The following is a 12314-nucleotide window of genomic DNA, read 5'->3' as shown; positions in this document are numbered from 1 at the left end:
ATCCATCCCCGACTTGCACAGCTTGTTCAAAGTAGGAGCTTTGTGCTCCCTTATGCTTTGGGAAAACAGCAATAAACCAAGTAATTAATGAGGCTGTGCTCTGGCCTGGGCTTTGCGCACTGGAGGCAGCCCTGTGTGTGTGCCGGGTACATGCTGCATCCAGCCCTGTGAGGCTGGCCCTGCCTCCTGACAGACTCCTTATGCTGGTTCTGATGTCAGGGGATTGTGAAATGCTTGCGAAAACCCCCTAGAAAAGAGGTCCAGCTGAATACGTCTGCAATCACAAACAGATAAGCATGAGCAGACAGCAGGAGTGAGCCAGTGTGTGAAATGTGTCCTGGTGTTTGGTGGCTGTGCATATGTACAGAGCATGTGTGGTTTTTTGCCCTTTAAATGCTAGGTCGGCACTAGGCTAAAACAGGTTAAAAAGCCATGCCTGTGGTGATACTTTAATTTACCCTAAAATTTACCCTAAGAGCAGGGTTTGTGGAAGAGCGCCAGAGTTTGTCCCATGCTCAAGAACAAAGAGCTGCTCAGGAAGGCACGTGTGAGCATGGACACAGATGCACAAATGCAAACAAACCCCTGTGTGCCTCTTCCTGTACGCTCACAAGTGTTTGCACATTCCTTCCAGCTTTACTGCCAAATGTTGCTTTCAAGGAAAATAAGTGGCAGGGTTATTGGGAGCCTCTTGCTCGTGAGGTGGGTAGCCGCAGTGCTGCCATGGGGAGATGGCATCAGGGAAACACCTATGAGGAGATTCCCTGTGAGAGGCAATCAGGTCGGATCTGGAGCATTCAACAGGGGCCAAAATTCCTTCTCCCCGAAGGAGCTGAATTCACGGACCCTAGCTGGGACAAATGATGTGAAGAAGGTGGTCTAAGACGATGCTGCAGTGAAGCAGCAGAAAAGGATTCACACAATCATATCCCCGGGCAGGGCAAACCTGCTGTTTTGCCCCAGGTGCAAAGACAAGGGAGAGTGGATGCAATGTGTCCTGGGGCAGTGGGTGGGCAAGGGCTGTAAAAGCCCACCTAGAAATAAACCAGCCAGCAGGGAAGGAAAGAAAGTTGCAATGATGTCAAGTAGAGTAAAAAGTTGGGAGAGTTTGGCCACCCTGGAGCAGAAAGGTTTCAGTGACAGCAGACAGAAAACAGTGTAGCCAAGACGATCTTGACCCCAGGCCAAATGATTAAGTCAAGTCATTAGCTGGCACAGACGATGCTCCGGGGTTGTGCCGGCAGCGACGCGTGCTGGGTTGGGACGCCGGGCTGAGCTCCAGCAAGGCTCATCTGAAGACAGGCACACCAGCTCTGTCCCTCTGTCCCATGCCCTTTCCCAGAAGCAGGAGCAGGCTATGCTGCAGCCCCCCGTGGGGGCCAAGGGCTGGTTTTGGGACCACATGGTGCTAGAGGGGCTATAGTTTCCAAGAGAAGCTTCAAGATGTTTTTTTGGTGCCCTCTCCACCAACATTTACCTCCTAGGGCCTGCCATGGTCTTGAGAGAAGAGAGGAGGTGGGAAAGTGGGACTCTCACCCTTCCTGCCCCAAGGTATTTCCTAGTCCTGGCCATCCCTTGGCACACATCCTGTCCTAGAGGAAACAGCCCAGAGCTTCCTCTCAACCCTTTCATCACTGACACGTAGCTCCCAAGTGCCCTCCTTCCCCCATCCTCTGTGTTGCTGTCTGAGGAACCTTGGCTTCGGAGTGTGTCATGCTGCCAGCCCTCCTTCCACCTCCCCAGATCCCAAAGTCCCTCTGCCTTCCTCCCATCCTGCTGGGCATTGCAGACCTGCTCCTTGGCTGCAGCTCTCCAAGGTGCTGTGTAAGAGCATCTGAGGATGTGCTGTGCTGGGACCAATGTGAGCCGCGACTCAGGGCTGCAACAAAACAAGAACCCCACAGCCTCCCCTGCCCAAAGGAGCAGTGAGAGTAAGTTTTGTTCTATCCCGTGTACTTGTAGATCTTTCCACAAGTGAATTTGGTGTGCAGCCCCACTGGGCATCCTTCCTGCCAAGCCACACAGGAGACGGCAAGGAAATTGCTGGTGGGCTGCTTTCTCTACAGGTCTTCAAGCTGTTCCTCAGCCATCCCCTCCTGAAATCCCTGGAGAGGTTGGAAATCAGGCAGCATAATGGCAGGGAGTCAGGGCTGGGGGCATACCACATGGTCACTGCCATCTTGGTGTGTTCACAGCATCCCTGGGGACATTTGCAGGAAGCACCAGGCTGAGACACTCTGCAGCTGAGGTGATGCTGAGGGACGTGTGTGTTGCAGGGGTCCTGGGGGAAGGTTGTTTGCCTGGGAGTGTCGAGGAAGACACAGCTGAAGGGTCTTGGTTCTGCTGCTCATCACTCCTGGTGACCTCAGCATCAATGACACTGAAAACAATGAGTGTTAGGGACAGAGCGGGAATTGGCACCATCTGATTCCTTCAGAGCCAGATCCTCAGGTTCATCTTTGCTCCCTCTGGGCAAAGTTATGACATGCTCTTTTTTCCCCTTAACTTTATTTAAATCAGATTGACTGGGTTCGCTCAGCTAGAGATCCACTGGGTCCTGGAGCCCCACAGGCTGGCTGTGGCCCTATCTCCAGTGGTCCACTGGGACGGGGAATGCGATGGGAGCCATGTGTGAGACTGCCTTGAGCCAGGCGTTGCAAGGGAAGTGGAAGCAGCTGCAATGTCTGCCCAGTATTTCCCAATCAGGTGAATGTAGCCAGGCCAGATCCTACCCCAGGGACTGGCTGTGCCTGGAATTTGCTGAAATTCCCCCTTTCCTCTTTCCAGCTCTGTAGCTTGGAGGTGCAAAGCAGACCACCAGCAGACATGCTGGGGAGCAGCTGTCCTGGGGGCTTCAGCAGCTCTCACATCTCCAGGAAGGTAGCAGCACGGCAGGCACTCCCTGAGAAAAGCCCAGGGATGAAGGTGATAACTCACCTGGTCTGTTTACATTTTGATGGGTTGGATTTCCAACAGGCATCATTCATTCCCTTTGATTTCCACTTTAATTAACAACTGTATTTTTGAGGTTTCTGCAGGGTGAGCGCTCATGGATGCTTCATGCTGCCTGTGGTGTCCTCGGGGCTGGAGCTTCAACACTCCCTAATTGCTGTGGAAGAGGCTTAAATGGGTCAGTGCACACAATGCTCTTCCCTCATCCCAAATCCCCTGCCTGTGTGTGTCTCTGGGGACCACGGACCCTGAAACATCCCCTCTTCCCCATCTACACCATCTCTTCTGGTCCCTGAGGCTCAGCACTACAAGGGGGAGGGGATGACCTCCCTGCATGCCACAAGGATGCACTTCAGAGATGACCACTCTTTTCTTAGAAATCTCACTGACCCCAGTAAAGGGGGGGGAACATGTCACATTCCCCTTTCACAGTGAGAGCGGAAAGCCCCTTTCCTCACTCTCTGGTGCTCCTCCTGAGGAGCAGAGGCGTGGGAAGCAGATGTGCTTTCACCCACTTGGTTCCCAGACAGCTGCCAGGAGAAGGTAGAGGCTCCCTTTCCTGCTGTGTGTTGGCAGGGGTTGTGGGCAGCTCGAGGGGCAGGGGGACCCCTGCAGCCAAAGGGGTCTATTTCCAGGAGAATATATTCCCAACACAGCGTGGTCCTTTTGGTGCACAGCCGGTTGTGAGCCAGCAGCAGGCAGCAGCTCCTTGTGCCAGGGAAGTGGCTGCAGACCCCCCTGCTTGCTCTGGGGACCAGGACCCAGCAGTGCCTGGAGGGGAGTCCAACAGCACAGGATCCCCAGCACTCCTTGCCAGCCCTTGGTCGTGCTCCAGGATTTGCCAAACCCACCCAATACGCAAGGAAGTGAGGGTTTGCTGTCGGGCAGCACCCCCAGCACCCCTTGCCAGTGGGTCAGGACTTCCCGCTTTAGGACCTGCTTACACTGTCTTGCACCTTGCTCCGTCTTACTCATAATTTACAAATTAGTTAAACTTGATTGAGCCAGATCAGACTGCAGCCCTCATGCATCAAAGCAAAGAGAAATTTGTCACTGCTCTTCCTCCTCTGTAAACTCATGCTTTTAAGAGCACGGCTCTGTGCATCTGAATTGAGCAGATCTCCCTTGATGCTTCTATCAGAATTTAACAAGGCAAAAAAGTTCACACAGCTGAAGGGCTGAGAGCAGTTCAGATGCATTTATTGTGTCGAGCCTTCCCTGCCTTGACCCCTGTCTAGGCATCACCTTAAAAATGCAGATTGACTGGCAAGGGAGGGGGTCACTGTATTCTGTTGCCAAAGGAAAACCAAACAAAAGCATTAGTGTGGGCTGTGCCAGTGGGTCAAGGCTCAGCTCTCAAGACCTCCTCTTCGCAGGGTGTTCTTTGTCAGACCAACCCCCAGTGAAGAACCAGTTCTGGGTTAGGAGTAGTTGCTCCTGAAGGTCTGGCCACTAGCAGCTAGGAGCTGTCATCCTCCCTGCTGTGGCATATCTTTGGCAGCCCGCAGGAGATCAAGTGGAGACCAGGTCCCAGAGTCAGCTTGCATCCCTAAACCTGCAGGGAGCCTGGGGCTGATGACTGACACTAATCAGCCCCTGCCCAGTCCCTTCACCACAGCACTGGTTTGCCAGACCACAGTATCAGTCAGAGCCAATGCTCTCCTGATGGAGGAGATGACCCCATATGTGATGCTGGTGCCAGTGCCAGTGCAGGGATGCAGTACCTTGTCTGGTGGCGTGGCTGGAGTCTCCTCTTGCTTCTTACCATGGAGGGAGGAAGAAGCAGAAGCAGATATCTCCTACTGTTGAGAGGAGCAAAGGGACCCACTGAGGTTGCTGGGTCACAGCTTTTTTTCTTGTACCCAGGTAGAAATTTGTCCACATGGAAAGGAGCTGTACAGCACTCTCCACCGAGGTGCAAGGACAAGCCAGAGCTTGAGCAAGGGAGGAGGTGGTGGCATGGAGGCTCTGCTCCAGGATTTGTTCACCCCTGTTGGGAAATATTTTTCCTACTGTCAGTGGGGATTTTTCTGAGTGCAACTGCTGCCTTTACATTTTGTCATGTCCCTGGGCCCCTCAAAGATGACCCTGGCTCTGGCATCTCTCCAAACTCCTACAAGGCAGCTGCTGGCAGCAGTGAGACCCCTTCATCCTTCCTTCCCTGGGCTGCACAACCCCAATGCTCTCAGCTTCCCACATAGCAGGGGCCAGGGCTGAAGCAGCCTGGTTTAAGGGGCATCACTTCAGGTGGCATTGGCACTGGCCCAGTGGTGAGTCACCATCCCAAGGAGGAACAGCTCCCATCCTTGCTCTCCTGTGAAGATCTGAAGCAGGAGTGCTGCTCTTCGCTCTCGGCAGTGCCCACGCAGAGGGTGAGCTGCTGGCACCCTGTGCCATGCACACAGCCTCCCTGGGGGATTTCTGCTCCTCCACGAGGAAAACCTGTTTACAGGAAGCTTTGTAGCTGCCTTTGGCCCTGAGTCCATTTGCTGGGACACCTGGCTGTGTTTTGGCATGTGAGGTCCCAGCCCTGGAGTGGAGCAGGCCGACTGTCCTTTCCTCTATCTGCCAGCTTTGGATGTGCCCCCCACAGAGGCACTGGAGAGGGCAGGGGGAGACAGCCAGACTTCTGCAACCAGATGGGGAGGGGCTAAGGGGGAGACAGACATCACTCCAGTACCTACATATACCCCAAAAATGGGGTCGAGAAAAGTTCTACCCACATAGCATCAAAGTGTTGAGCCTGTGCGATATCTAATGTGAATATCCCAGAGATATCTTGGAAAAAGGACTGGGAAATATATGGTGTGGGACCACCCGTGTGACATCCCAGGGCCCTGAGATGCTTTCATAAGGTAAAGGGACCCTGGAGCTGCCTGATCAGAAACCCCTGTGGCCTGAGTGCAGGCAGATGAGAGGAAAAGAGAGGATTTGGCTCTGGGACCACAGAGCAGCTGGCTGCAGGGAATGCAGTGGTATATCTGGGAACTGTTCAAAGATTAAAATCCAGCCTGTGGCAAGACTTGTTGCAACTTCCCAACCCTCTTCTCCAAAAGAAAGTGAAAGCCACGGGCTGGAAGGGTATATAGGCAGCAGGGAGCAGCTGCAGCAGAGTGCAGGGAAGCTGTTCAGAGCTCACCTCTCCTGCCTGGAGCTCCTTCGCCTCCAGCCCATCCTCTGCAAAATGCAGCAGCTACATCTTCTCTGCCTCAGTCTCCTGGTGCTGGGATGTATCCTGGATGGTAAGAGGGAACCTCTCACGCTGCCTTTCCTGCAGAAGGGAGAAAATTCAGTTTCTGCCTCTCTTTTGCATTTGAGTTTTAGAGGGACTCATGGCTGAGGCTCTGTCACAGCCTTCCTGCATCCTCTGCTTGCAGCCTGTCCTAGGGGTACTTTGTCTTGCCCAAAGTCCAGGCAGGGGCCTGCAGGGCTCTGGGGCTGAGAAGGTGTGTTTGGGCAAGGCTGTGGAGCAATCCTGCCTCCTGGTGCTTTAGCCCAGCTTGCACAAGTTGGGCTGGGATAACTTTGGTCCAGTTCTCCCTAGTACACCTCAGGAGCACCCCTGTCACACTCTGGCTTGAGGCAGCCTCAGGGTAAGTGGCAGGACTGGGAGTGGGAGGGAAGGCATGTGTTAGGGCAGGGCCTATGTTTGAGAGGCTGCTGGTGTTGGACATGGAGTTTGCACTGGTCACAGCTGTCTGGATGGGTGACACCAGAACCTCTGCTCTGCGGTGCAGAGGTGGGGAGTCCGGGCACCTTGTAGTGTTGTGCTACATCTCGCTGTAGGGGGTTACAGACATCCCTGGGCACTGCCAGCCTTGTTGGGCATTAGCAGTGAGTATAGCATTTGCTGTTAGTGTGACTGAGATCCCCTTCCCTGCAGAGAAGTGCAGGCAGTTGTGTCCCTCAGCTGTCACAGGAATGATCGGTGCGGGGTGGGCTGGTGATGGGGTGACTGCCAAACCTATGACTGCCTCAGTAAACAAAGCTGAAGTCATCCCCAGTCCCTCGGGAATGGGTGCCTGTACTGCAGCATCCTGATGCGGAGTAAAAACCCCCCTGTCCTGCTTTGCTTGCTGGGGTGCAGCAAAGGGGTGCAGGAGGGACCCAGTCATGCAGAAGGGTTGCCTTCTGCCTGTCTGCTGTCCCTCGTCTCCTTTGCTTTCTGTTGGAAGGAGGCAAAGGGCTCCTGGCACGGGGGTGTGACAGCAATAAAGCTGGTGCCCGTGTGCCCAGCTTGGGCACCCGGCTCCACCGCGGCCCCTTCGCCCTCCAGGGAGGCTGGGAGCGGTGCCACTGACCTCAGCCTGCGTGGTGTGTTCCTCCTCCTCCAGTGCACGGCGGGAACAACGTCCTCGACTGCTGCCTGCGGACAAAGGAGACGCCCATTCCATGGCGGATAGTGCAGGATTACCGGCTCCAGCTGGTGCAGGATGGCTGTGACATCCCTGCTACAGTGTAAGAGCCTGAGTGCTGACGGCTGAGGGACAAGAGCTTGTGATGGCCGAGGGACGGACCTTGCAGGGACGCAGGGATGGGGGCAAAGCAGGGTGGAGGAGGGATGCTGAGCTGGGTTTGAGAGAGAAACGAACGGGGAGGGTTGTGAAAGAGATCCTGGGGATCAAGAGCCTCCGTCAGAGGAGGACCAGCTGAGACGGGAAACTATGGGACAAAAGTCAGTGAAGAAAGTCATCTAAAGGTAGAGATGGAGAAGGGCAGTGAGGGAGGCAGGGGGTGAGACTTTGAGCTGTTCTTGAGCACCCCCAGGGTGTCCTGCTCACTACATTTTGTTTTTCCCTCATGGGCTTGGCAGATTCATCACCACAAGGGGCAAGCGCCTCTGTGCCCCGCTCCAGTCCCCGTGGGTGATTCGTCTCCAAGAGAAGCTGGATGCAAGCTTTGCCAGGAAGGTAAGAACCATCCCTGTTCTCAGACAGGCATGAGGGCAGCCAGGGTTTTCCCAGTGTGACTGAGCTGCTGGGAAGAGCAGCCCAGGGACATGCTCTGCTGAGACATGGATACTTTGTCTTGGTCCCCATCTGTCCTCCCTCCAACTGGGGCCTCTCTGTCTCCTCTGTAGGCCCTCTTCCACCTCAAACAAATGAAGCCCTGGGGCTGTTGTCCACCCAGTGCCACTCTTGGCTGAACCTGATGGGTGCCATGGCAAACAGCACCGAGAGCAAACCCTTCCCTGCTTCCACCCTGGAAGCTTGGAGTCTACTGTTTGTGCACCTTCATGGGGAGGGCTTGGGATGAGTTTAGTGGGCACTTTGCAAGCCCTACCAGGTCCAAAGTGGAGGAAGGGACTCTGGAGAGGCTCCTGCCCCGAGTTGCACACTAATAACAGTTGGGTTTTTCACTTCCCCAGGCCAAACGCCAGGGCAAATAGTCTCCAAAGAAGCCCATGGCTGGTACCAACACCTCGAGTGGGACCAGCTCCCAGCTGTGAATCTGATGCTAATGGAGCCAACCTGCTTCCACTTCCAGCCTCATGGCTGACCCCCCTCAGGACTTGTGCCAGTGTGTGGGGCTGGGCAGCACCCTGTCTGCTCTCTCCCTTTCCTTCTGTCTCTTATGTGACCCAAACACCTGTGTCAGGCTGAGCCAAGGGCTGTGGGACAACTTTGGCTTTGTAGCCTGGAAGCTGGTTGATGGACTGATCTGCAAGTGAGTTTGGGCAGTCTCAGACTTCCCTTCAGCACAGCAGCTGTGACCTCCAGCTCTAGTTTGATCTGTTTGGTTTCCATTGTCAGCCCCAAGCATGACTCCTTCTGCATCCCTGGAAAAGGCTGCTGGGAATGGGACAGTGTTGGGATGGAGGGAATGCTGGAGATGTTCCTCAATGGCCATGCACAGCTTAGATGAACTTGGACAATGTATGGCCAATGTGGTTCCTCTCTCACTCCTGACTTCCTGGCACCATTTGCTGCCCTTCCTTGAAAGGGTAGAAATAGAGCCAGTAACATGGCAGCTGCAGAGCAGGCAGTGATGTCACTCTTAGCCCCTTCTCTCCTCAGGGACATTGATCCCCTTCTCAGTCCCCCAGCCTGGCACCACCTTCAAACCCTGTCCCGTGCCCATGCCTGGCCTCTCAGGTTATTTGCTGCTAGATCTGTTCATTGCAACTATTCTGTGTGTATGCTGCTTCTTTTCTCTCTTTTTTATTGTGCTGAGATTTTGTTAAATAAAAAGAAAAGACAGCAGAGAGTTGATGTGCCCCTGTGTTTGAGTCCGAAAGCCAGCATGGAGCGTGGGGTGTGCAGCCAGCACTGCCTGCCATGCTGCAGTGGCAAGGGGGCTGTGCTGGGGGTGTGGCGGATGGGAAAGGCATTTTACAGGGGTGAAGGATGTTCTACAGCAGCTGGGCTGCAGGTCTCCCTTGAGAGTCTCTCAGCACCATGGTTGAAGCAGGTGCTCTGCTCTGCACTGCTCAGCCAGGCTGCTGGAGCACATCCTGGGGACTATGTGTGCAGAGATGGGGTGGGAGGGAGCATGCCAGTATTGCACCATCCAGCCCAAACCTCTTCAGTCCTGCCAATGCAGCTGCTGGGCTGGAGCTTCCTAGCTCTCAGCTCCCACAGAAGCACAGGACATGGAAGAACAGCTGCAGGAACAGGAGTTTTGTCCTTGCAGTAAATGGAAAGTGAGGCACAGTGTAGCAGGTTGGTGCTTGCTAGCAGCTGGAGTGCAGATGAGAAGAAAGGGCTTTTGGCGAAATGGAGGCTACTGAAGACATCCTGGGAGCATCAATGGGTAAGGCACAGATGGCAGCCCACCAGCTCCTGCCTGTCATCAACAGTGGGATGAGAGTCCATAGCCATTTTCCCCTGAGCTTTGGGTCTTCTGTGACTGTTGTCTTGCTGTCTCAAAGTGTCCTTATACCCCCTTTTGCCCAGGCCATGTGATTTTTGAACAAAGCTGTTCCATCCAGCTGAAGTATGGGCTGAACACACAAGTAGAATTTGCATGGCCATCAGCCAGGCACCATTGTCTCCTCCCAAGCACCACAGTGTCAAATGTGACTGTCCTCACCATTAAATTAGTCAGGTTTGGTGTCAGCCAGCATGCCTGGGCACAGATTGGGACTGAGATGGCCCAGGGACTGGTTTTGAAGGCAGAGGGGACATGGCCCCCAGGCCTCCTTGGTATGGCATCCATGGTGGTGCAGTGACTGGGGCTGTTCAAGCCAGGGAGTGTCCAGGCACCTGATTCTTTTGCTGAGATCTCCTGAATGCAAGCTTAGCTCCATTCCTTCTCCTCCCCTGGTCGTCTGGCCCACTTGCTGGGGGCTTGTCTCTTTTTCAATTGTTCTCCCCTCTGGGGCACTCCTGGTGTGTGTGCACACACAATGCCCCAGGCTAGGATGGCTCTGAGCCTGAGTTTCCCATAGCATCAGCTCTGTCCCAGCTCATTAACTACAGTGACAGCCCCAGCAATTCAATCCCAGGAAGAAGAAGAGAGGGAAGGTTGGTGTGGGAAGAGAGGCCAAGACAAACAGCATGAGTGGGAAATGAGGATAACTGGAGCTTGCTCGGACAGAAGCCTTCCCACTGCTCGCTCACTGACCTGTGAGGGGACCGTGGCTGAGGAGAGGGAGCATGCTTGGCATGGATCTGCACTGAGGCTGAGCTGCTGCAGCTCTCAGGGAGAGGGTCCCTGTGAATGGCAGGGACTGCCAGAGGGGCTTAGATTGGGACAGATCAGATTCATCCTTGGCTGCAGGCTACCCTGACAAGGAGAATGGTGTCCTGGACCAGAGAAGCTGAGGGAGAAGGGGCTTGCACTGACTTCTTAGATGTTGGAAGCAGATTTATCTACTTCCATCAGAGTTTGAGGGATGGCTTGGCCTACCTGCCTGTAAGAGCATGGTTGCAAAGCCCATAGCTCCCATCTTTCCTGGGAGCTGTAAACCTGCCCTCCTCAGAGCAGTGCAGCTGTTCACCACAGATCCCTGCCAGGTCCTTTTATGCCTTTTCTACCTTCTCAAGTGGGTGTTGATCCCTGTCCCAGCTCTGGTAGCAAGCTGCTCTTACTCCCAGGGAAGGATGAGAGTAGATGCTCTCCTGGACTAGGTATATTGTCTTGGCTCCTGTCCTCCGTACATTGTCTTGACTCCTGTCCTCCAGCCCTGCAGCTGTCCCCACTTCAGAGCCTGACTCTTGGAAATCTGTCTAAAACAAGCCAGGCTCAGTGCTTAGTAAACTAGGGAGTGAGTTTTTCTGATACAAAATGTCAACGATCTCTTCAGAGGGAAGCAGCCACTTTCCTTAGGGAAAGTAGCTAGTCACTGTCATGTCAAAGACCTCGATTCCCAGCCAAAAGCTAGTTTCAGTTAAAAAGTCCTTCTGTTTCTCTCTTCCCGGACATGCTTTTCCTGCTCTTTTCCTACCCTTACTGTATCCTCAGGAGTTAGTGGAGCAGGAGTAGAATCCATTGCAGTACAATGCAGACATACCCTCAGTAGCTCTGAGGCTATGTGCAGGGATCACTTTGGTGTGAGGTGTTCTGGATCATTGGCTGAAACACCTGTAGTCCTTTATCCAAACCTGGGACCTGCATTTCACATGTTGTGATAATACAAGGTATGATAATTGAAAAGCCTTCATGTGGAGCTGACAGAACAGCCACTCTCTTGGTGACTGGACACAAGGCGAGGAGAGAAAGACAAGGCTGCATCTATGCAAGCAAATTGAGCAGGCTTTGGGTTGTTCCCTGGCAGCCAGGACTCACAGCTGGGATCATGAGAGCACTCTTGTCTCTCACTGGCATGGTGAAAGTGGTCTCAGATGCTTCCTAGGCTGCGTTCAAGGGGCACCAGACACAGCAGGCACAGTCTGCTGCTATCTCAAGGCCTGACCTGGCACAGGGTAGGATTGAAGGTCCATAGCAAAACCACCCATCTGCTTCTCTGCAACAAGAGCAAGGCACCAGTGGCACTGCTATACTGCTCTCACTTGGTGCCATAATACCCTATCCGGGGGCTTTACTGAACTGGTTTTGTCCCTTGCCTCCAAAGAGGCAGTGTACAGGGGCTTTTTCTCTCACCAGCATCCCTCATGTGTTGCATATGCTGCTTCTGAAGTGACTGGGGAGGAACCAGCTGCATCCTCCTCACAAGCACTGGCAGGAAAGATGAGCAGCACTGTGGGGGCTAAAAGCTGTTCCCTCTCTCACAGCCTTCAATCACCTTCTTCACATCACTCCTTGGTGCCGAACAGTCAACAGGAGCTGTGAATGTGTCCTGGGCACATTTATTAGTGTAATGGCCAGTTGTTCCCCATGCTGGTGGTCTCCTCTCCTTGCTGCCAAGGCAAGGGTCTGCTCTCCATGGACACAGCGTCCTTGGCACCAGTGCAGATCCA

The 12314-nt window shown here is 54.0% G+C and overlaps 1 protein-coding gene across 1 annotated transcript; it reads left to right on the top strand.

Moving 5' to 3' along the window:
- Positions 1–6136: 6136 nt before the first annotated feature.
- On the top strand, positions 6137–9145 carry CCL19 (C-C motif chemokine ligand 19). Its single transcript, XM_027722239.2, has 4 exons — positions 6137–6194; positions 7287–7410; positions 7766–7862; positions 8321–9145. Exons 1-4 carry the CDS (start codon positions 6137–6139, stop codon positions 8339–8341), a joined length of 300 nt encoding a protein of 99 aa, XP_027578040.1. The 3' UTR covers positions 8342–9145.
- Positions 9146–12314: the final 3169 nt, after the last annotated feature.

This window comes from Pipra filicauda, unplaced genomic scaffold (assembly GCF_003945595.2).
Source record: "Pipra filicauda isolate LSUMZ 115617 unplaced genomic scaffold, ASM394559v2 scaffold343_size770392_pilon, whole genome shotgun sequence".
In the NCBI taxonomy this organism is placed as follows: domain Eukaryota; kingdom Metazoa; phylum Chordata; class Aves; order Passeriformes; family Pipridae; genus Pipra; species Pipra filicauda.
This window is presented reverse-complemented; position numbering and strand designations above follow the sequence as displayed.